Raw genomic sequence first — 24,743 nt, 5'->3', positions numbered from 1 at the left:
CTCTGCAGGCCCCCTGTGCCCAGATATTTTTGACTCTGTTGGTCTCCTTGTGGAGCTCCTGTCCCCTCTAGACCTTTCTATCTCCCCCTTCTTCCATGAGATTCCCTGCACTCTACCCAAAGTTTGGCTATGACTCTCGTCATCAGCTTTGATACTTTGCTGGGTAGTCTTTCAGAGGCACTCAGTGGAAAGCTCCTTTTCTGTTCCCTGTCTTCACCTATTTCTGATGTCTATCCTGTTTGCTCTTGTGAATGAGAATTAGGTATCTTCCTTAGGGTCCTTCTTGTTATTTAGCTTCTTTAGGATTATAAATTTTATTATGTTTATCATATATTATAGTTGTATTATATTATGTTATAAGTGCTAATATCCATTTATAAGTGAGTACATACCATGCCTGTCTTTCTGCTTCTGGGTTACCTCACTCAGGGTGATCTTTTCTAGTTCCACCCATTTGCCTGCAAATTTCATGATTTTCTTGTTTTTAATTGTGGGGTAGTATTCCACTGTGTAAATGTAGCACAATTTCTGTATCCCTTTCTTAGTTGAGAGACATCTAGGTGTTTCCAGATTCTGGATATTGTGAATAAAGCTGCTACGAACATGGTTGATCAAACGTCCTTGTATGTCTGAGCATCTTTTGGATGTTTTTTGAATTTATAATAAGAGTTTCTCTGCTTAAGATGTGAGAAAGGATGTGTGTGATTTCTGACGGACGTGTTAGTGTTAAAAAGAAATAGACAATTAGGATTACTTTCTACAACTGCTTCTGGAAATGCAGAAGCTGCTGCTGAGATGTAGCCTAATTGAGATTTCTAGATGTCTACAGGCAGCAGAGACTGTCTCATACTGGATCAGTACTCAAAAAACTCATTTCTATTCACTTTTATTTTGAACAACTTAGGTCTAAATATACTCTACTAATGCAGAATTAAGTTAACTAACAAAGAGAAATGGGTAATGAAAATCTGAAGTAATATTTTCATAACATTCTTAACTATAAAGAAATACATGTGTGTATTAAAAACAAACTGGGGAAAATATGACACATATAATACCTAAAAAAAGTTTTGACTTACTTAGTTACTCAAAATTTAATGTTATTCTGACTTTGAGGGTGCTGTCCAACAGTGCTGCCAGGATAGACAAATGACCACTGATCTCTATAAGCATGGCAGGAGAAATGACACTTTCTTCTGGACTATATTAAGGAAGTGACAGGAACTCCACAAGAAAAACCACTGGACAACTAACAGGTCGCAGAGAGGCTTGCTGAGACTGAAGCATCAACCAAGGACCATGCACAAACTAGACCTAGGCCCCATACAAAGATGTACCAGATGGAGTGCTTAGGCTTCAAGTAGGTCCTCTAGTAAGGGAAGTGGGAACTGCAGCTTACACAAACTCACTTGTCAGTTTTGGATCTCTTTCTCCTGGCAGGACTGCCTTGACAGGCCACAGAGGAAGAGGACACATTCAGTTCTGATGTAACTTTATGATCTGGAGTGGAGCTCCCTGATTCTGATGAAGAGGGGAGTGGGAAGATAGAGTGAGAGAGGGCGAGACTGGAAGGGCAAGAGGAAAGTGGCTACCAGCATGTAAAGTGAATAAAATAAATGAGAAAAAAAGGATAAACTATACTAACTCTTAATACTTAAAAGGAACAAATACATTTTTGTACAAAGATATTTTTAGACTGTACCAGCCTGGAACATGTTTTAAGCATATTTGACAGCATTTGAGACAAGAACCTAGCAAGCATACAAAGCAACATTGAGTAAGAAGTTGAAATTAAATGTCACTTGAGTGCTTTCTGTCGGACACATTGTTTGGCTATGATATACATTGAGAGGCTAAATGCAAAGAAGAAAGAAAATGTAAAGACTATTATATATGGCTACAAGTGACAGTAATAGAAAAATGAACAGGACGGGGAAAGATTTCCCATGTGTGTAACTGGTGATATCTGTGGGTTTCTGTTTTTGGTTTGTTTTTCCATGCTGAGACTCCAGTGCTCTTTGCAGATTTACGTTTCAGCCAAAGAATGGAGGCACCGAAATTCTTAAGTTTCTACTTTGAGAACATGACCCCTAAGAGAAATAATGCAAAGAAAGAACTAATGCAAACAATAAATAGGGCAAAAAGACAGTACATAGATATATAGAAACTGGTGTAAAATTGACGCACACAGAGTACAACTAAACCAAACAACGGGGACACCAAGAATTCATGAATGTACAGAATCCTGCTAAGAAACTAACCTGAGCCACCATTTTCAAACCACTGGATTTTTGCCTCTAACTAGTAACTTGAGAAAAGCAAATCCAAAAGTGTGTTTCACATATTCATATTTTGCACCTATAAAGCAAAACAACTCTTGGATATGTTCTATTTTATGAACATTTTACCTCATGTTTACCTAAATTAAAATCCAGGGAATAAAGTAAATAACCAGTAGGAAAGTTTTTTGTTTCTTCAAATAAAAATTTCGTACCAAAGATGACCCGCAGGCATTAAACTTTTCAAAAGTAAGACCGCTTAACAGGACTAAATCATACATGTAAATTAACTCAACAAATTGCTCTCAAAGAGGATAGGAACTGCAGTGCTGATTTGGATGTGCCCACTGCACATATTCCTGTTGGGCATAATGCTTAATGAGATGCATGGGAAATTCTGAATTAGATGAAGATATAAAGCAGTCTTTAGGAAATCCTAAATTAGTTCATGTCAGAGACAGCCCCTGCTCCCCTTAGTAGGGAACTCACTTGCAGACTGAGTCTATGGGCTACATCTGAGCAGGCATTTTAGGTCCTCTCCATGTATGGTCCTTGGTTGGGGGATCAGTCTTTGGAGGGTCCCCAGGGCTCAGGTTTTTTTGGCTTGTTGATCTCCTTTTGGAGCTCCTGTCCCCTCGAGACCTTTCTATCTTCCCTTTATTTCATAAAATTCCACGCATTCTGCCCAAAGTTTGGCTATGAGTCTCAGCCTCTGCTTCAAAACCTTGGACAGTGTAGTCTTACAGATGCTATCTGTGGTAAGCTCCTGTCCTGTTCCCTGTCTTCTCCTGCTTCCAATGACTATTGCATTTGTCCTTCTGAATGAGGATTGAGCATCTTCTATAGGGTCTTTCTTGTTGTTTAGCTTCTTTATAAGTATAGATTTTAGTATGTTTCTTTTATTTTGTTGGAATTATAATATAATTATACCATTCCTTCTTTTCTTTCCTGACTCCAAACCTTTCCATTAATCCCTCCTTCTTTTCTTTGAAATTCCCCTTCTCAGTAATTGTCACAAGCATGTATGTATATATACATATCTATTCTTTAAATTATAAATACAACCTGTTTAATGTATATAATTTAACTTGTATGTAGGTTTTTAAGGTTGAATATTTGATACACAATACCCATTTGGTGTACTCTTCCCTGGATAAGGCTGTCTGTCCCTTTCTCAGCATTCCTTAGTGTCTATAGTTCTTTGTGTAAGGTTGGGGTCTCCCGTGCTTTCTATGCTCCATGTTATTATTACTGTTGCTGTCCTTGGTCAGGCCATATTTATGTAGTCATGTTAGTCAGATTTTATGTGTTTAGCTTCTGAAATTCATAGGAAATACAATTTTACAGAAAATTACCTGATCCCTCAACCGCTTCTTCTCCAATGATCCCTGAGCCTAGGTGCATTATATTATAGATTATCTATTGAGACTGGAATCCACAAGCTCCAAGACCCAAAGACCGCCTATCAAAAGACTCAACATCAAGCGTAAGAAGCCCTCTTTGCACTTGTTTTACACAGTTGTCTAAATGACTTTCTAAACTTTACAGAGCATTGCTTGGCCTTGGTTTCCCTGGGTTTTCTTTCAGTAGCAGAAGGTAGGTTTTTATTGCTTGCATTTCAGATGCAGGGCAAGAGGTCACTGAGCTGCAATTGATTTAAGTTTCCCTGAAGCCTGGTTTTCATGGTATCATAAGATGTAAGTTAGAAAGGAGGGAATTGAAACTCCAGCCTAGCTATAGTGCCTATGAATAGCTATGGACAAGCATGACATGTTAACCCTCAGGGCATAGCTCTGGAACACATATATTAGCATAACCAATGGTTGGATTTAAGACCCACTCCACAAGAAGGAAATCATGTACTCCTGGCCAACTCTCCAAGGCTAATAAAGTCATGGATCTTGGAGAATACCCTATAACGACCATTTTACCTAAGGGACATAATCCATAACTATGTTGTAAATGTTTGTCCTTATCTGTACAGACTGTAGTTCTCACCCACATCAGGGAAAGGTCTCTTTGCAATAGATAGTGATTCTTCCTAGAAACTATTACCAATTAAACTGCAAAACTGCATTTGTTTTATACAGGGAAAATTAGTGAAAGCAAAACTTCAAACAGGTGGAACTTAACGTTGAAGAATAGCATTTACAGAAATAAATCAAATAAAGATGATAATTAATATCATGCAAATTACCCAAATTGTTTAATTACAAAGTTATTATTTTGTATATTTACTTTTACAGAAGAGAGAGAGAATATCTATTGAATGTGGCCAAGCTGATGAGACAGAGATCCAATTCCAGTAACCCCCTACCCCACAGTTTGCATAGAGAATCCTGATGTGGGAGAATCAGGTTTAACTAGAAGGCATAGGCAATCCTGTTCAAGGTATATCAGTTTTGACTATTGCTATTGCCTTGGTACTAATGCAAATTAATTGTAAAATAATTGCTTTTGTTTGAGCAAAAACTACAATTTACGTAGTCTGGCTAGTGATATTTACTTTCTACATATTTCAGAATATTATTTACTATAAATCCCTTGATACTTAAAGTACAGAAAACTGTCACAATTTACAATTATATTTGTTACTGAAATTGTTTCTTTGTCTTTAAAATAAGGTAAAAAATTGAAGTTTTACACTGTGATCATTGATGCTTATTCTATTTTCCATTTAATTAAAATTCTTCCAAAATCTTAGCTTCCGTTTAAAATTGTTCATAGAGTTCCACTGAGTTAACAAGGTTAGCCATTATCCAATTATTTGCTATCTCTGAGTCTGCATACAACCTGTATCTCCCTCATTTTCTTGAGTTCAATTAATTTGAAAACTCCGAAGGCCTTTATATAATCTCCTGCTTTTCTTTGAAGTAATGTATGAGTCATTTCAAAATAGATCTTAAGATTTTCTTTTCTGCTATGCCCAATCCTAAATATAAGTTAATTGTCCCAAATAAACTATAAATATTGTTGCATATTACAGGAGAAATGTTACATATTTATTTGGGACAATTAACTTATATATATATATATATATATATATATATATATATATATATATATATTTCAGAGGTCCTGTAAGCATGCTTCCTCATTAAATTTGAAAGTTTCTACAGGGTGTGCATATGTATTTGAACCTATCTATGTCACATTTTGTTTTTTATAGTAGTGTTTTTCAGTCTTCAAATGCTTCATGCATAAGCTTGACATATTCCAATAAACAATGAAAATGTCAAAAACATGATAAAGAGCAAGAAAAACAATAAAACCAGATGTTATTTCTAAAGTCTGTATGTATTTCACAGAAGTAATATGAAATGTATAATGTCCGTATTATTGAAAATTATATAAAGAAACTATGATTGACAAGTGTGGCTGCTTAATAACAGGTGGTTAACAGTGAGGCTTCTGAGAAAATTGGCAGTGCTGTAACATTCAGCAATAGAGATACATGTGCTTATTACTTATCCTGATCGCTGTTAAATAAAGTGGAAAAAATTCCATTAAAATGTCTTCCTGACATATTTTTTTTTCACAGCCATTGACTAGTATTTTCTATTCTATCTCTCAAGGTACTCCACATGGTGATTTCCCAGGGGTCATATTCACATCATTCTGAAACACTTGGCTCTAGTTATCTGAATCTCGGAGCTTGGACTTGTGTCTAAGCACATTATAATTTATCTTTTATTGTCAGTAACTTTAAAAGAAAATTTTAAAGTACAAAAATACATTCACTGAGCCATGGGATCTGCATGGTAAAGTTGTTATGAAAGTAAAAGTAGGATGAAATGGTTTAAAAGATGAAGTCATTATAGTAAGGGTTCTAATTGATAAAGTAAATATAGACAAAGAACAATATTGTGTGTATCATGCCAAATATTTGATTTTCAATCAAAACTGATGAACTGTTCTAAACTGATATTTATCGGTGAAAGAAAATATTAAAGTATAATGTAAGATTATTTCTATGCTTTTCAATTAAGTGTTCCTATATTTAAAATATACTTTTTAAAATTATATAATTTGAGTCTCTGTGTGAAGTTGAAGAGGAAATATAATGCAAAATAATGATAAAATTATGTTAAATTATGAAATGTCCAAATTGTGAAGGTCAGTTTTATTAATGGGAAGTGAAAGAGAGCAATGTTATGAATACTTAAAATATTATTAAATTTATACAGTATTTATGTGTTTTTAAAATTCAGGTGGATAGTTTTATAATCATTGTTATAGATGATACATAACTTCTTACCCAAACACCTGTCTAAAGGCAGAAACCTGTCAATCTTTTTACTGAATTTAATTGGTTGAGGAATCGAAAATACCTTGGGAAACCTGATCTTTTACAAACATGCCAAAACCATACAATGGAAAAAAGGTAACATTTTCAACAAATGGTGGTGGTCTAACTGGAGGTTTACGTGTAGAAAAATGCAAATAGATCCATCCTTATGACTCTTCACAAAACTAAAGTGGATCAAAGACCTCAACATAAAACCAGACACATTAAACCTGTTAGAAGAAAAAGTAGGGAAGAGCCTTGAACTCCAGGAGACAACTTCCTGAACACAACACAAACACCACAGACTCTAAGATCAACAATCATTAAATGGAACCTCATGAAACTGAAAAGTTTCTGTAAAGAAAAGTACACTGTCATCAGAACAAAACAACAGCCTACAGACTGGGAAAAGATCTTCAACAACCCTATGTCTGACAGAGGGCTAATATACAGAATATATAAAGAACTCAAGAAGTTAAACAGCTCAAGAAGTTAACTCAAGAAGTTAAATCAAGTGATCCAATTAAAAATGGGGTACATACAAGTCTTTGACTTCCTTGGTTAGAGTTACACCAAAGTACTTTATGTCCTTTGTGGCTATTGTGAAGGGTGCTTTTTCCCTAATTTATTTCTCAGTATACAGAAGGGCTACTGGTTTTTTGTTTGTTTGTTTGTTTGTTTGTTTGTTTTTGTTTTGGGTTTTTTTTCAGTTGGTTTTGTATCCAGCCACTTGGCTGAAGGTGTTTATCAGCTATAGGAGCCCCTTGGTAGAATTTTTGGGGGTCACTCATGTATACTATCATATCATCTGCAAATAGTGATACTTTGACTTCTTCCTTTCTGAACTTAATCCCCTTGATCTCCTTTAATTGTCTTATTGCTCTAGCAAGGACTTCAAGTACTATGTTGAAGAGATATAGAGAGAGTGGGCAGCCTTGCGTTGTCCCTGATTTCAGTGGGACTGATTTACGTTTCTCTCCATTGAGTTTGATGTTGGCTATAGGCTTGCAGTATATTGCCTTTACTATGTTTGGGTAAGTGCCTTGTATCCCTGATCTCTCCAGGACTTTAAACATAAATGAATGTTGGGTTTTTATCAAATGCTTTTTAGCATCCAAGAAGAATATCATGTGGTCTTTTTTCAGTTTGTTTATATGATGGATTGATATAATCTCGGTATATTGAACCATCCTTGCATACCTGGGATGAAGCTTATGTGGTTATAATGGATGATATGTTTAATGTGTTCTTGGATTCAGTTTGTGAGTATTTTTGCATCAATGTTAATAAGTTAAAAATAGGGTAGAGAGCTAAACAGAATTCTCAATAGAGGAACATTGAATGGTAGAGAAACATTTAAAGACATGCTCTTAACCACTGAGCCATCTCTCTAGCAGGAAATCTTATGAAAGAAGTGGGAAATAGTAAGGTCTGGAGAGAACAGGAGCTCCACAAGGAGAACAACCGACCAAAAAATCTGAGCACAGGGGTCTTCCCTGAGACTGATACTCCAACCACCTACCATGCCTTGAGATAAACTAGAACCTCTGCACAGATGTAGCCCATGGCAGTTCAGTATCCAAGTGGGTTCCATAGTAATGGGGACAGGGACTGTCTCTGACATGAACAGATCAGCCTGCTCTTTGATCACCTCCCCCTGAAGGGGGAGCAGCCTTACCAGGCCACAGAGGAAGGCAATGCAGCTACTCCTGATGAGACCTAATAGACTAGGATCAGAAGGAAAGAAAAGAAGACCTCCCCTATCAGTGGACTTTGGGAGGGGCATGCATGGAGAAGGGAGAAGAAGGGAGGGATGGGGGGGCGATGGAGGGCACTACAGGGGGCATACAAAGCAAATAAAGTGTAATTAAGAAAAAATTAAAAATAATAAAATAAAATAAAGTAAATTATAAAAAAAATAAATGCTCAACATCCTTACTTATCAGGGAAACGCAAATCAAAACAACTCTGAGATTTCACCTTATACCCTTTGGAATGGCCAAGATAAAAAAACAAACAAAAAAAACAAAACAAACAAACAAACAAAAAAAAACCCTCAAGTGACAACAAATGCTGGAGAGGATGTGGAGAGAATGTGCTGGTGGGAATGTAAACTTGGACAACCACTTTGGAAATTAATCTGCCACTTTCTAAGACAATTAGGAAGAGTGCTACCTCAAAAACCAACTATACCACTCACTCCTAGGCATATATCCAAAGTATGCTCAACTATTCAAGGACAATTGCTCAACCGTGTTTGTAGCAGCTTTATTCGTACTAGACAGAATCTGGAAACAACCCAGATATCCTTCAACTAAGGAATTGATACAGAAATCATGGCACATTTACACAATGGAATAATACTCAGCAATTAAAAACAAGGAAATCATGAAATTTTCAGGTGGGAATTAAAAAAGATCATCCTGAGTGAGGTAACCCAAAAACAGAGGAAACACACAGATGGCATATACCCACTTATATGTGGATATTAAACATATAATACAGGATAATAATATTAAAATCTGTAAACTTAAAGAAGCTAATCAAGAAGGAGGACTCTGTGTAAGATGATCAGTCCTCTCCTACCAAGCAAATGGGGTAGACATTCGAAGAGGGGGAAAACAATGAACAGAAAAGAAGCCTACAGTAGAGGGCATCTGAAACACTGTATGCAGCAGGGTATTAAAGCAATGCTGAGATTTATTACCCAACTTTGAGCAGAGTTGAGGGGTCTTATGAAAGAAGGGGGAGATAGTAAGACCTGGAGAGGACAGTAGCTCCACAGGGAGAGCAACAGAACCAAAATATCTGGGCCCAGGGATCTTTTCTGAGACTGATACTCCAATCTGGACCATGCATGGAGATAACTTAGAACCCCTGCACAGATGTAACCCATGGCAGGTAAGTATCCAAGTGGGTACTCTAGTAAGGGGAACAGGAACTGTCTCTGACGTGAACTCAATGGCTGCCTCCTTGATCATCTCCACCTGAGGGGGAAACAGCCTTGCCAGGCCACAGAGGAGGACAGTGCAGCCAGAGTTACTATTTTAATAAGCTGAGTGATGCTAGTAAATAAAAAAATTATTAACTAACTAATTATTTAACTAATTAAATTGTAAGCCTACTATATTTTAGACCCTGCCTGGTGTGAGTGTTCATTTACATATAAGAAGTACTACATAATAATCTAAAGATGATGTCATTTTAGGTCCCCAGTGAATATCTAAATTAAAGAACAAATGTATTTCTCTGAAGAGCAAGAAAACAGAAAATAAAAGATGTCAGAGTGAACATGGTGGCCAACAGTGTAGTTTTAATTTGGTTTTAATTAGTAATATCCAATAATGCCAGCATCCACCACAAACTAGATATGTCATGGAAAATAAAAGATTTCTGAGTCCACGATACAGCGGATTATTACCCTTGTTGACACCTTGATTTTAGAATTTTTCCCCTTATAATTGTAAGAACTACTCTGGTTTTATTTTCATTTTTTTCCTTTTGTTTGTTTTCTTTCCTATTCTTCTTTCTTTCTTTTCTTTCTTTCTTTCTTTCTTTCTTTTCTTCCTTCCTTTCTTCTTTCATGTTAGCTAGTAGGGCCCTGTCCACACCCTGTCCTATTTTAGACATAATATCATATGTGTCAGCCTGTATTTAAAGTTATTTTCAAACCTGATAGCTGAGGATGATTCTGAAGTTCTTTCTAATCACCTTAACACTACCTCCCAAGTGCTGGCATTTTGATTATTCACCATTATTCTTGGCTTTATGGGATGACAGTTATCATGTTCAGAATATCATGCATCCTGAGCAAGCATAGTTCAAAAAGAGATACATCCCAAATAAAGATCCTGATACCATTAACAGTATTCTGTTATTCTTGACAACAGGAGCCTAGCCATAACTGCCCTCTGAGAGGCTGCATCCAGCAGCAGATCAAAATGTATGCTGACTTAGAACTAAACATTTCACAAAGCATTGGGAGTCTTGTGGAAGGGTGGGGAGCTGGAAGATGAGAAGGATGTGGAGGTGACAGGAGATACAAAAGAAAACAAATAAAGCCAACTAACCAGGGCTCAGAGGAGCCTTCAGAGACTGAAGCTCCTACAAAGGAACATGTGTGGGACGAATGTACTGGACTTAGCCCCCTACACAAATAAAGCCTGTGGGCAGCTCAGACTTCATGTGGGTTTCCTAGTTAAGTCAATGGGGACTGTCTCTGACATGTACTCTGTTGCCTGCTTTTTGATCACTTCCCCCTGGCTAGCCTGCCTTTCTAGGTCACAAGGGAAGAGGATATACTCAGTCCTTATGTGACTTGGTGAACTGTGTGGGTTGGTAATGGGAGGCTACAGTTCTCTGAGGAACAGGAGAGGGTTGATGGGGGAAGAAGGGGAGAGGGTGGGACCAGGATGAGAGGAGGGAGGGGACTATTATTGGGAGGTAAAGTGAATTACTTAATTAATTAATTAATTAAACTTTGAACGTGTATCAACAGATTCATCTTTCGATCACATTTTAACAAAGTGTCTAGAAACACAGAATTTCTTGGATGATACAAACCAAAGTAATTAAAGAAAGTCAGTATTAGAGGTTAGAGGCTAGCAAACAAGGGATGGCTACAGATTTTTAGGAACACAGTTTGAATCTGGCATGTCAGTGGTTTCTCTAAAAACAGTACACAAAACACAGAATGTTAAAACATGCCATCCACTTATACTTTAACCATTCTTGCTTTTATTTTCTTTTTCTAATATCTGAGTATTTACACATTAACTCCAACATATTCAGTCCCTAATTTAACAGCTAAAACAGTACAAGGATTCATTATAAGGCCATTGTCACAATATCTAAGAATAGTCACCAAAATATGGTAAGAATTCTAACCTAGTATGTGCTACAGTCCTATTCCTTATTTTTATTTCTGAGAACTTACTGTACATTTTTTTATGAAGAGCTTCTATGCAATCTTAAAAAACAACAATGTTTTAAACAGCTCTACATTAAATAATAGACATTTTATTTAAATTTATTACTAGATGTATAAAGTTAACAGTAAATGTAGAATAAATCATTAAACTTAATGAATTCTAGCATGAAGATGTCTTTGAACAAATATATTTCTCTTTTTTGCCCCAAATTCTTTCAAGGAAAAAGTTAAAATAATAAGATTCTTTGAGATTTTTATTAAAGATTCTTGGGGTTATTTGTCACTCCTACCTTCTCCATGTGTCTTAACCTACTGGTAGATGCATGCATATATGTGCATATACATATATTTTAATATATATTATACTTTGTAAGTATAATATATGTTTAAGTAATATACATATCATTAAAATTATATATAACTATATAATTATACTTATATAATATAGTATAACTATATAATTGTATAGTTATGTAATTATAACTACATATTATATATTATACATTATATAATATAACATAACATTATAATATAATATTTTAGATATTATATAATATATAGTGTTTACATATTATATAAGCTTATATATACTAACAAAAATCCTAATACTAGGCAGGGGAAATATCCTTCATAATCACTGGTTAATATAGTCAAAGAGACCCTTAAAAGAAACTCTTGCTTTTAGTTGCTTCTCAGATATTGATGATATACTCCTATTGCTGAAGAGAGTGCACACTTAGGTCATAGGACTCTGAGTTTTCAAGCTGGATCTAACCTTAAAGTCTTCTTCCTTTTAGCCTCCATGGCACCAGAGAATACAGTACAAGTTTCCAGTGGAAGAAAGAAATTAATAGTCTGTTAAAGAAATTAACAGAAATCTAATATCCATACCAGTACATCATGGCTTCACCATAATCCCCCCAAATCAATAGATACTATAATGCAGCTGAAACACAGGAAATGATCTTAAATCTATGATTATGCAGTTATTCAAGGTACATAAAGAGGAAACGAACAAACAAATGGAGGCCATTGCTCCTGTCCCCTCCAGGTCTTTCTATCTCCCCCTTCTTTCCTAAGATTCCCTGCACTCTGCCCAAAATTTGGTGATGAGGCTCAGCATCTGCTCTGATACACTGCTGGGTAGAGTCTTTCAGAGGCCCTGGGTGGTAGGCTCCTATCCTGTTCCCTGTTTTCTCCATCTTCTGATCTCCATCCCGTTTGCCTTTCTGAGTGAGGATTGATCATCTTAACATGGAGCCTCTTTCTTGCTTAGCTTCTTTAGGTGTACAGATTTTAGTATGTTCATCTTATATAATATGTCCTATATGATACTATACAGTCTTGCCAGGACACTGAGAAGGAGGACCAAGGAAGTCCTGATGAGACTTGGCAAGTTTGGACAGATGGCAATAGTGGAGAACTCCCCCTTTCAGTGGAGTAGGGGAAGGGATGAGGGGAAGAGAGGGTGGGAATGGGACTGGGGAAAGTTGAGGGAGGGGGTTTCAATCAGGATATATAATGAATAAATTGTGAAGAATACAAATATCAATAAAAAGAGAAAAGTAGAAAAGGGAATTACCACACGTATTAATACATACAGTGGAGCATTATTCATCCTTAAGAAAAGAATTTTGAGATCCTTAACAATATGGGTAATTCTCCATCTACATACATCCTGTAACTTATATATGAAATTAAAGTTTTTGTAGACATAGAAAAATGAGTACAATAGAGATTAGTAAGGCATTGGCTGAAGTTGGAGAAAGGGAAAAAGTAAACACTTTCTTATCTCAGTTTTATAGCAGGAACATCTACAGCTTTTCTACACAGCATAAGTCCTATAGACTATTAAAGTATACATTAGAAACATACAAGAGCACATCATATATACATATATGAAAGCAAATATATATATATATAACTTATAAACTCTTCAACATTCATAGAAGAACATATCTGGCTTCACTTTTTCTCACAAGAATCTATTCTAAAAACAAAAAAAATAAACAATGAATAAGTTAAATATAGTTAACCCTGGGTTATTATTAATTCTTATGTGTCAAAGGCAAATATATTTTGCAGTGGAATTAGAAGCTTGGAGAACAGCAATTTCAAATTGTGATGTGTCAGAAGAAGTTATGTGTAACTGGGCTTAGAAAATGGAGAACCTGGAAAGGATTACTATCCAAAGATAAATAAAACTGTGGTTTGGGAAAAAGAAGGCATCTTTACAGAAAGCTCTAAAATGCAAAGTTGTGAAGTTAAGTTTAAACAAAATTAAAAATTAAGCAGAAGAGGCTCAACAACTATGAATCTGCTACTCAGCCGTATTAGTTCTACTGGCAGAAGAGCAAGTATCAATGCCAAGTGGAGTAGGAAAAACACAAGCGTTTCTTTCTCTCATCCAAATTAGGATAGAGTAGTTTGATCAATACGAAAGTTAAACATCAGTTATGGGTTCATCTGAAAATCTGTTGAGATAATTTAGGACAGTTGTCATATGATACAATGTTCATGTATAATTGTAATTTATCAAGAAATTTATAAATTAAATATTTTGTCATAATCCGTGTTAGTCTGATCTATTTCTCTGTTCTGAAGAAAAATTACCCTTACCTAGGTTAACAAAAAAGTAGAAGTCATGATGCCATGCTTGTTAAAAATATTTTTTATGTTGTTTTATGATTTGAGTTGATTGTATCTCATATATGAGCTCCAACTGAACCTAGTGTTAGCCAGACTTTTGTGCCACGATAATTTAAACATTAAAAATATTAAAGAGAAGAACAATTTATTCATTGGCTGAAGAAGTTTCTGTCTGTAAAAGCAGTGCTGTTTAGAGTGGCTTGTCCAATTTCTTGCTCATCCCATGACTTCTGCTTGTTCATTCCATTCTGTTCCCTAGTTATTGGTTGGAGCTGACCATTCAGCGTCTTCCTACTTTAAAAAGATGTCCTCCACAGCCTTTTCATGGAATTACGTTCTCTACTCCTACTGGTTCTCCATGGTCTCCCTCAGACTCCCGCAAACATGTTGAGAAGCCCATATTCACTCCTACAAACACAGACATAGGCACTTTCTGTGCTTGTGACTTAAGGACTTACCCCGTGTTTAAAAAAATGAGTTAGTTGAATGAGAAAAAAGTCATGCTATGAGGTTGAAAGATCATTACAATAAAATTATGGATATTGAAAAACTTTAAATATATGACTTAGCCAATCACATAATTTTTATTCTTAAACTTGAATATCATGCCTGATATTGCAGATATATTTGATAATACAATATATTATCACAAAAATGTATTTCAGAAATAATTTATTTTTTTCCTCCTTTTGAATTTAATGGAAATATTCTACCTTCATTATTTTTAAACATTTTTCAATACTGTAATTGTCTATGTTTCCATATTCTTCAATGTTGATGTTGCTATGATTTCCTTTGTTCAGTTATTTGTGATTATTTTATTTTTTCATTCAGTTTTCTGGGACAACATGATTCAAATTAGCTTAATATAGCTGCCTATGAAATAGACAATGCAGCCAGTCCTGATGAGAGCTGACAGGCTGGGATCAGATGGAAGGGGAGAAGGACCTCCCTTATCAATGGACTGGGGTGGGGCAAAGGAGGAGAAGAGGAAAGGAAAGTGGGATTGGAAGGGGATGAGGGACAGGGCTACAGCTGGGATACAAAGTGAGTAAATTGTAATAAATAAAATTTAATTAATTAATTAAAATATTGCAGAACAAAGTTTTCAAAAATGTAAATAAAACATTTATTTTCTGCTTGCAATATGAACAAAATATACTTCAAAAACTTGAGCCTTCCCTTTTTGTTTGTTCAGTTGTTTGTTTGAAGACAGAATTTTAATAAGCAGTGCAGGCAGACCAGAAATTTGCTGAGTATGGCAGACGGCTCTGGAAATTATGATTTCCTGTATCAGACTCCTAAGACTGGAAACTAGAGGGATACACCATAATTTTTGACTTAAAAATTATTTTGGGAGGCTATGGATGCCACAGTAGATTGAATCTAGACCTAGGCAAATAGTCTGTTTCTGAGCTATATCTCCAATTCAACTTTCCATTACTAAGGTGTTAAGTTAAATAAGAAAACAAATCTTTCTAATATAGGAAAATTACCTCCTGAAGTAGGCTCTTCTTCATCTGATGCTATATTAAAGGGAAGGAGATGGAGTGGACAAAAAAAAAAAAAAGAGTATGAAATGGGCAGTGGTTGCATAAAGGGAGGAGAGAGAAAGAGAAAAAAATCAATTAATATATTTCGTATTTCAAACAATCACTACAAGTCAATGACTTGTGGAATATACTAGAAATTTTTCTTTGTCAAATGGAATTTACTTATAAATAATTGTAATTTTTTGTATTATTATGATTTTATTTTTTATTATCATGTATTACAGTTTATTCACTTTGAATCCTGGTTGTAGCACCTTCCCTCATCTCCTCCAAATTCCACCCTCCCTCCCTCTTCTGTCCCTTTGCCCCTTCCCTGGTCCACTGATAGGGAGGCCACTTCTACCTGACCCTAGCCTATCATGTCTCAGGAGGACTGGTTGCATTGTCTTCCTCTGTGGCCTGGCAAGACTGCACTCCAGTTTCCTTTACTTGGAACCCACTGGGAGAATGAGTCTACGGGCTACATCTGAACAGGGTTTTAGGACTTCTCGATGCATGGTCCTTGGTTGGGGTAACAGTCTATGGGAAGAGCCTGGAACTCATTAGCACAAGAGACTAATTCCTGAACCGAACACAAACAGCACAGGCTTTAAGATCAACAATCAATAAGTGGGACCTCATGAAACTGAAAATCTTCTGTAAAGCAAAGAACACTGTCATCAGAACAAAATGACAGCCTACAGATTGGGAAAAGAATCTTCACCAACCCTTTATCTGACAGAGGGTTAATATCCAGAATATATAAAGAACTCAAGAAGTTAAACACCATCAAACCAAGTAATCCAATTAAAAATGGGGTACAGAGCTAAAGGGAAAATTCTCAATAGAGGAATATCCAATTGCTGAGAAACACTTAAAGAAATATTCAATGTTCTTAGTCATCAGGTAGATGCAAACCAAAACAACTCTGAGAATCCATCTTAAACTGATGAGAATGGCTAAGATCAAAACCTCATGTGACAACACATGCTGGAGAAGATGTAGAGAAAGGGGAACCCTCCTTCATTGCTGGTGGGAATGTAAACTTGTACAATCACCTTGGGAATCAATCTGGTGCTTTCTCAGAGAATTAGGAATAGTGTTAGCTAATGATCCAGCTTTCCACTCCTAAGCATTATAAGAATTATAAAAAATTTAAATAAAATATGCACATTATTTAATGCATGTGTTAATTACACAGGCCTATTTTTTTGTCCTAGTTGACTTTAGATATTTCACGTAATTTTTAACAGTTTTTTTTAAAATATTAGCTATATCACATATAAATAATTCAGTTTCTGTTTTTTATTCAATTAAAAGTCATTGTCAACAGCAAAAGTTGTGTTCTGTGTGATAGAACATGATTATTGAATCCCACTGATTCAAAATCACATTGACTTTTTCTAAACATGAAGAAGACTTTTGGCAAACCCTATCTTAATCTCTTTTCTGTCCTTCTCTTATGCATTCTTCTATCCAAAACACTCTGGCATATACATTTAGTCACTGAAATGTTCCACACACTCCTCAGGATTCAGTAATGATAGATGATTATGTAATGAGGGTATAGAGATATGTTTTATCGGTTTGTTGAGACAAGGTCTCAACTTACTCCAGGATGACATGGAAATCTATGTAGTGCAAATTAGCCTTGAACTCACAGACTTGAAGTGATAATACTTCCAAAGCCCCTGTCGTAATTTAGGAAATATGTGTATGAACCATGCCGCCCAGATTTATAGATGGAATTCTTAAAGGACAGCTCCAGGTAATTTGCTTATGTATTCTGCTGCCCACATAGGGATAAACGTGGGTAGTATAAAATCAGAGACAGTAATATGAAAAAAAAAAAAAAATCACGCTGCAGTGTTTTACAAGCCTGGATCCAACGTCTGGGCTTCTTGTCAAACTAATTACTTGGAATCCTTTTAAATGGTACTAATTTGTAGCAGGATAGAAATATTACTGTGTAATATTACTTGGTGGTAACATAAACTATAACTCATTAAAGTATGACTCATGCTGATTCTTGCTTTGAATATGGAGGTGTTTTAGAGCAGAAAAACTTCAAAGCAATAACCTTCTGTTGTGTGTATGTTGGGAGGGAACATACTAATTATAAGAGGGAAAAGCAGAACTAACACGAGTAGCTTCACAATTTCTTTTTTTTTTTTCAGCCTAGTAGAGTATTTAATTTTTTTTTAAATTTTTTATTAATTACACTTTATTCATTTTGTATCCCCCCATAAGCCCCTCCCTCCTCCCCTCCAGATCCCACCCTCCCTCCCCTTTCTGCATGCATGTCACTCCCCAAGTCCACTGATAGGGGAGGTTCTCCTCTTCTTTCTGATCTTAGTCTATCAGTTCTCATCAAAAATGGCTGCATTGTCCTCTACTGTGGCCTGGTAAGGCTGCTCCCCCCTCAGGGGGAAGTGATCAACGAACAGGCCAATCAGATTATGTCAGAGGCAGTCCCTCTTCCCACTTGGACACTGAACTGACATGGGCTACACCTGTGCAGGGGTTCCAGGTCATCTCCACGAATAGTCCTTGGTTGGAGTATGATTTTCTGGGAAGTTTCCTGTGTTCAAATTATCTTGTTCTGTTGCTCTCCTTGTGGAGTTCCCGTCCCCTCCAGCTCTTACTATTTCCCAATTCTTACATAAAATTACATTCACTCTGCCCATCAGTTGGCCATCAGGCTCAGCATCTGCTTTGAGTCTATACTGCAGAAGCTTTCAGAGGCCCTCTGTGGTAGGTTTCAAGGTTGTTTCCTGTTTCCTTCTGGCTTTCGGAGGCCCTCTGTAGCAGGTTCCAAGGTTGTTTCCTATTTTCTTTTTCTTCTGATGTCCATCCTCTTTGCCTTTCAGGATGGGGATTGAACATTTTAGTTAGGCTCCTCTCTTTTGCTTAGTTTGTTTAGATGTACAGATTTTAGTGGGTTTATTCTATGTTGTATGTTTATATGAGTGAGTATATTCCATGCGTGTCTTTTTGCTTCTGGGACAACTCACTCAGGATGATCCTTTCCAGGTCCCACCATTTACCTGCAAATTTCATGATTTCCTTATTTTTCATTGCTGAGTAATACTCCATTGTATAGATGTACCACAGTTTCTGCATCCATTCTTCAATTGAGGGGCAATTGGGTTGTTTCCAGCTTCTGGGTATTACAAATAAAGCTGCTACAAACATGGTTGAGCAAATGTCCTTTTTGTGTACTTGCGCCTCTTTTGGGTATATGCCTAGGAGTGGTATGGCTGGATCTTGAGGAAGCGCTATTCCTAGTTGTCTGAGAAAGCGCCAGATTGATTTCCAGAGTGGTTGTACCAGTTTACATTCCCACCAGCAGTGGAGAAGAGTTCCCCTTTCTCCACAACCTCTCCAGCATGTGTTGTCCCTTGAGTTTTTCATCTTGGCCATTCTGATGGGTGTAAGGTGAAATCTCAGGGTTGTTTTGATTTGCATTTCCCTAATGGCTAATGAGGTTGAGCATTTCTTTAAGTGCTTCTCTGCCATTCGATATTCCTCTGCAGAGAATTCTCTCTTTAGCTCTGTTCCCCATTTTTTAAGTGGATTACTTGGTTTGTTGCTTTTCAGCTTGTTTAGTTCTTTATATATATTGGATATGAGTCCTCTGTCAGATAAAGGGTTGGTGAAGATTCTTTCCCAATCTGTAGGCAGTCGCTTTGTTTTGATGATGGTGTCCTTTGCTTTACAGAAGCTTTTCGGTTTCATGAGGTCCCATTTATTGATTGTTGCTCTTAGAGCCTGTGCTGTTGGTGTTCTGTTCAGGAAGTTTTCTCCTGTACCAATGAATTCTAGGGTATTCCCCACTTTTTTTTCTAGCCGATATAATGTGTCTGGTTTTATGTTGAGGTCTTTCATCCTCTTGGACTTCAGTTTTGTGCAGGGTGATAAGTATGGATATATTTTCATTTTTCTACATGTAGACATCCAGTTGGACCAGCACCATTTGTTGAAGATGCTATCTTTTTTCCATTGTATGGTTTTGGCATCTTTGTCAAAAATCAGGTGTCCGTAAGTGTGTGGGTTTATTTCTGGGTCTTCTGTTCGATTCCATTGATCCACCATTCTGTTTCTATGCCAGTACTATGCAGTTTTTATAACTGTTGCTCTATAGTACAGCTTGAGATCAGGGATGGAGATACCTCCAGAAGATCTTTTATTGTAGAGGATTGTTTTAGCAATTCTGGGTTTCTTGTTATTCCATACGAAGTTGAGAATTTTTCTTTCCAGGTCTGTAAAGAATTGTGTTGGCAAGTTGATGGGAATTGCATTAAATCTGTAGATTGCTTTTGGTAAGATGGCCATTTTTACTATGTTAATCCTGCCAAGCCATGAGCATGGGAGATCTTTCCATCTTCTCATATCTTCCTCTAATTCTTTCTTCAGAGACTTGAAATTTTTTTCATACAAGTCTTTGACTTGCTTGGTTAGGGTTACACCAAGGTACTTTATGTCATTTGTGGCTATTGTGAATGGTGTTGTTTCTCTAATTTCTTTCTCAGCCTTTTGTCTTTTGTATACAGGAGTGCTACTGATTTTTTTGGGTTAATTTTGTATCCGGCCACTTTGCTGAAGGTGTTTATCAGCTATAGGAGTTCCCTGGTACAGTTTTTGGGGTCACTCATGTATACTATCATATCATCTGCAAATAGTGATAATTTGACTTCTTCCTTTCCCATCTGTATCCCCTTGATCTCCTTCGACTGTCTTATTGCTCTAGCAAGGACTTCCAGCACTATGTTGAAGAGATATGGAGAACGTGGGCAGCCTTGTCTTGTCCCTGATTTCAGTGGGATTGCTTTAAGTTTCTCTCCGTTCAGTTTGATGTTGGCTATAGGCTTGCTGTATATCGCCTTTACTATGTTTAGATATGTGCCTTGTATCCCTGATCTCTCCAGTACTTTAAACAGGAATGGATGTTGGATTTTGTCAAATGCTTTTTCAGCATCTAGGGAGATTATCATGTGGTTTTTTTCTTTCAGTTTGTTAATATGGTGGATCACATTGATGGATTTCCGTATATTGAACCACCCCTGCATACCTGGGATGAAGCCTACTTGGTCATAGTGGATAATATCTTTGATGTGTTCTTGGATCCGGTTTGCAAGTAGTTTGTTAAGTATTTTTGCATCAATGTTCATAAGGGAGATTGGCCTGAAATTCTCTTTCTTTGTTGAGTCTTTGTGAGGTTTAGGTATACAATAGTCCTATTCACCTTTCATCCCCACACACATCCTGGGTGGAGGCATGTCTGCTCTGTGCATTAGAAAAATTTGCCTAGAATATTACAGTTAAATAAGATGTTGAAAGCTGATACTGCTTCACTTGATTCGTGATATTTTAAAACAAACAATTATTAAGCTGAATGGCTTATAATGTAGCTTTGTCCCCAGCTGACTTGTTAATCAGTGTATCCTGTATAGCCAGGAAATATTCTCTACTCTTTCCATTAAAATACCAACTCCACAGGGTACTCTTGAAACAAAGCTTACTTTGTGTCTCTACAGTACTTTCCTCTCCCATTTTGGCTTGCCTCTTTGGCACATAAAGAAATGGAGAGAGCAAACATGGTTGGCAAACATGACATTGAGAATATAAATATATAAAAAGCTATTTGCTGCTTAATCATGCCCAAAATCTATCATAACACATTCACAGAGGGAGGTTGTTGTTAACTTCCTAATTCCTTAGCAGGTAGGAAAATGTCAAAGAGGCTGGCAGAAATGCTTACTTATATGGGCCACTGAAAATATCTGCAGACTCAAATGGATAAAAGATAATATACTTGTGGCTATTCATTTTGCATGTGTAAACTATTTTAATTTATAAGGTAAATTAAAAACTGAAGATTAATGAAGTTACCAATATTCTGACCAACTCCAAAATTTGTCTAAAAACTGTCTATTTGAATTCTAAATGACAAAACTTAGACTCTAAAACTGTACTCTTTCATTATACCTTATTGTACAGGGAAGGCTTATTTGTTACCTTCTCAGTAAAAGGAGAAAAACAAATGACAAGGTTTATTTAAAATTTTCACCACCATTTACAAGTTTGGACATGAATTGAGAACTTACCAAATACTTTATAATGTCAACTGGTCTTAAGCTTAAGTAGAAATGAAATGAAAAAAAAAATCTAACATTGGAGCTACATGATAAGCCCATTTGGGGGAAGTTCTTCATATCTCTTAAAGTAAAAGGGTATAAATGGAAGAGTGTGAGCCCACTATAAGGCATATAAAACACAAAAAGGAAAGGATATCCAAGAACGAAGTCGTAGAATTACCAAGAGTTTAACTCTGTTGTAAATATGTAAGGAAAGATATTTCAATGACTCCATGAAGTTCCCAAAGGCAAGTATAAATTTAGTTATTGTGGTTGTTGTAGTTGGTTTGATTTTAAAACTAATGAATTCCCATCTCCTTGTTACACCTTAGAGCCTCTTTACATGTGGACAATATAGAATTACCAGGAGTAGAGTATTGTACAGGGTTTTATTTCTGTGAAACATCTGCCTTGCTTTTTCATAATATTTAGAAATCATTAAGTATACATATGTTCACCAAGGCAGATATGTAAGGTTAAGTATTGGAATTAGTTTATTTGACTAATTAGTAGTTATTTAGTTGTGTGGAAAAGCCTCTGCATAGATTATATCACCAAGCAAAAAATTAAAAATTATTATTAGGTGGAAACTCAAGTCTCAGAATAAATGTTTGTATCACCAGACCAAATAATGGTTTTTCCAAGGAACTTGGGTTACAGAAAATACTGCCATTCTATCCATTTGACTCCTATTCTCCCCATTTGCTTCTTGGAGTCATGAAATCAGTGGTTAATAAAGGTGTTTTTCTGACTCTAGGTAGTCTTGTTAAGTTCTGGAAATAACTGCAGAGACACCAAGCAAAATATCTGATAAAATAATTATTACTCAAGTGAACTCCTAGATCCACTGAAATTCGTGAGATGTTAGAAAACAGACACTAACAAACATTGGACATACTTAGTTGTATTGAGTTAAGTATGATTCTTTGGTCAAACGTAGAATACTCCCTGGGTGTTTATGGAAATGGTTTGACATTTTACACATATTTTGAACTTGAATTTGAATTTTGGATATAATGCCAGGCTACAGCATTTTTAAAAAGCTCCACACATTATTGTTATAAATATTACATTTCAAAAAGTATGGCTCTGGCCCATCAAAGTTTGATTAACAGGAAAAAAGCCATGGGTCCAGTTGGTGGAAGTATTGTAAAAAGTTAGAAGCAGGGAAAAAGAATAAAACAGTAAAATAAACTCGGACATATGTATTGTGATCCTCTTTTTCAGATTTGTTAGGTATCTATATTACTGAATTTGGAGGAAAATTACACTAAATTTGGATTAAATTTGCCTAGAAAAAAAATCTGCTTTTTTTGTTGGCCACAGTCATTTTTCTAGGGACAGAAATGTCCCTTACTATGCACAGGGATTGTTTCAGATCCTCAAGTCTGTCATATATAATGGCACAGGGTCTACATAAAATGCTTATTCTTCAGTGATTTCTAGACTACATATAATATCAATTGTATTACAAATTATATGCAAATAGTTGTTATACCATTATACCATTCTGCTTAGAAAATAATGTCAAGAATCAAAGTATCTTCTTGTTCAATGCAGAAGCAAATTATCTTCTGATACCTGTTGAATCTCCTGAGTGAAATCCTCAAATACAGAGGGATAAATCTAGTACAGTTTGGCAACATCAATGAGGGGTTGATAGGAAAGTGTCCCCATTTTTCTGAGAAATTGTCTGTAAATTTATCATTCATGATCTTTCTCTCATTTGTTTATTGACAAGGAAGCCTATAGTAACCTAGCGAGTTATCAAACACCTAAAATCATAATTCATGTTATTTGTACAAGAAGTCTGACTAAAAATACATATTCTAATGTAATCTATTTTATACTTGGAATCTAAGCAACTTAAAGTTATTTATTAGATATTTATGAAATTAAGTTTTAAACAAAATATTTTACAAGCTAAAACTGTCTATGCAATTATTTCCATATTTAAAGTTATATTCTGGGATACCTCACTTGGGATGCTCTTTTCCAGATCCCACAATTTGTCTGCAAATTTCATGATTTCCTTGTTTTTAATTGCTGAATAGTATTCCATTGTGTAAAGTACCACAATTTCTATATTCATTCCTCCTTTGAGGGACATCTGTTTTTGTTTTTTTTCCAGCTTCTGGCTATTACAAATAAAGCTGCTATGAACATGGTTGAACAAATGTCCTTGTTGTGTACTTGAACATATTTTGGATATATGCTTAGGTGTGGTATAGCTGGATCTTGAGGAAGCACTATTCCTAGTTGTCTAAGAAAGCACCAGATTGGTTTCCAAAGTGGTTGTACAAGTTTACATTCCCACCAACGATGGAGGAGGGTTCCTCTTTCTCCACAACCTCTCCAGCATGTGTTGTCACTTGAGTTTTTGATCTTAGCCATTCTGATGGGTGTAAGGTGAAATCTGAGGGTCATTTTGATTTGCATCTCCCTGATGGCTAAGGACATTGAGCATTTCTTTAGGTGTTTCTCTGCAATTCTATTTTTCCAAGGATCATGTTTGGATATAACCTAGAACCCCTGCTCAGATGTAGCCCATGGCAGCTTAGTATCAAAGTGGAATACCCTAGTAAGGGGAACAGGGACTTTCTCTGATATGAACTCAGTGGCTGGTTCTTTGACCTCCCCCCCTCGAGGGAGGAGCAGCCTTGCTAGGCCACAGAGAAGGACATTGAAGCCAGTCCTGATGAGATCTGATAATCTAGGGTAAGATGGAAAGAGAGGAGGACAGCCTTTCAGTGGACTTGGAGAGGGGCAGGGAGGAGATGAGGGAGGGAGGGAGGAGTTGGGAGGGAATGAGGAAGGGGGTTACAGCTGGGATGCAAGGTAAATAAACTTCAATTAATATAAAAATAAAATTTAAAAAAGTTATATTCTTATTTATTTCAATTTATTTACTTTGTATCCCAGCTGTAG

At 36.1% G+C, this 24,743-nt stretch overlaps 1 protein-coding gene across 3 annotated transcripts in view; it reads right to left on the bottom strand.

Annotated features, from left to right (window-relative positions):
* The window catches only part of Edil3 (EGF like repeats and discoidin domains 3), a 567,408-nt gene that overhangs the window by 325,650 nt on the left and 217,015 nt on the right, over positions 1 to 24,743 (bottom strand). For 2 of the 3 annotated variants that reach the window (XM_055625558.1, XM_055625560.1), the window contains one exon: positions 15,643 to 15,672. The exons of the other annotated variant lie outside the window; for it this stretch is intronic. In XM_055625558.1, the coding sequence (XP_055481533.1) occupies positions 15,643 to 15,672 (30 nt within the window). The remainder of the gene's footprint in view (positions 1 to 15,642; positions 15,673 to 24,743) is intronic. 3 annotated transcript variants of the gene reach the window in all.

Source organism: Psammomys obesus, unplaced genomic scaffold (assembly GCF_907164565.1).
Source record: "Psammomys obesus unplaced genomic scaffold, mPsaObe1.curated_primary_1811, whole genome shotgun sequence".
Taxonomy (NCBI): domain Eukaryota; kingdom Metazoa; phylum Chordata; class Mammalia; order Rodentia; family Muridae; genus Psammomys; species Psammomys obesus.
The sequence above is the reverse complement of the archived record's forward strand: the minus strand, read 5'-3'. Positions and strand labels throughout refer to the sequence as shown.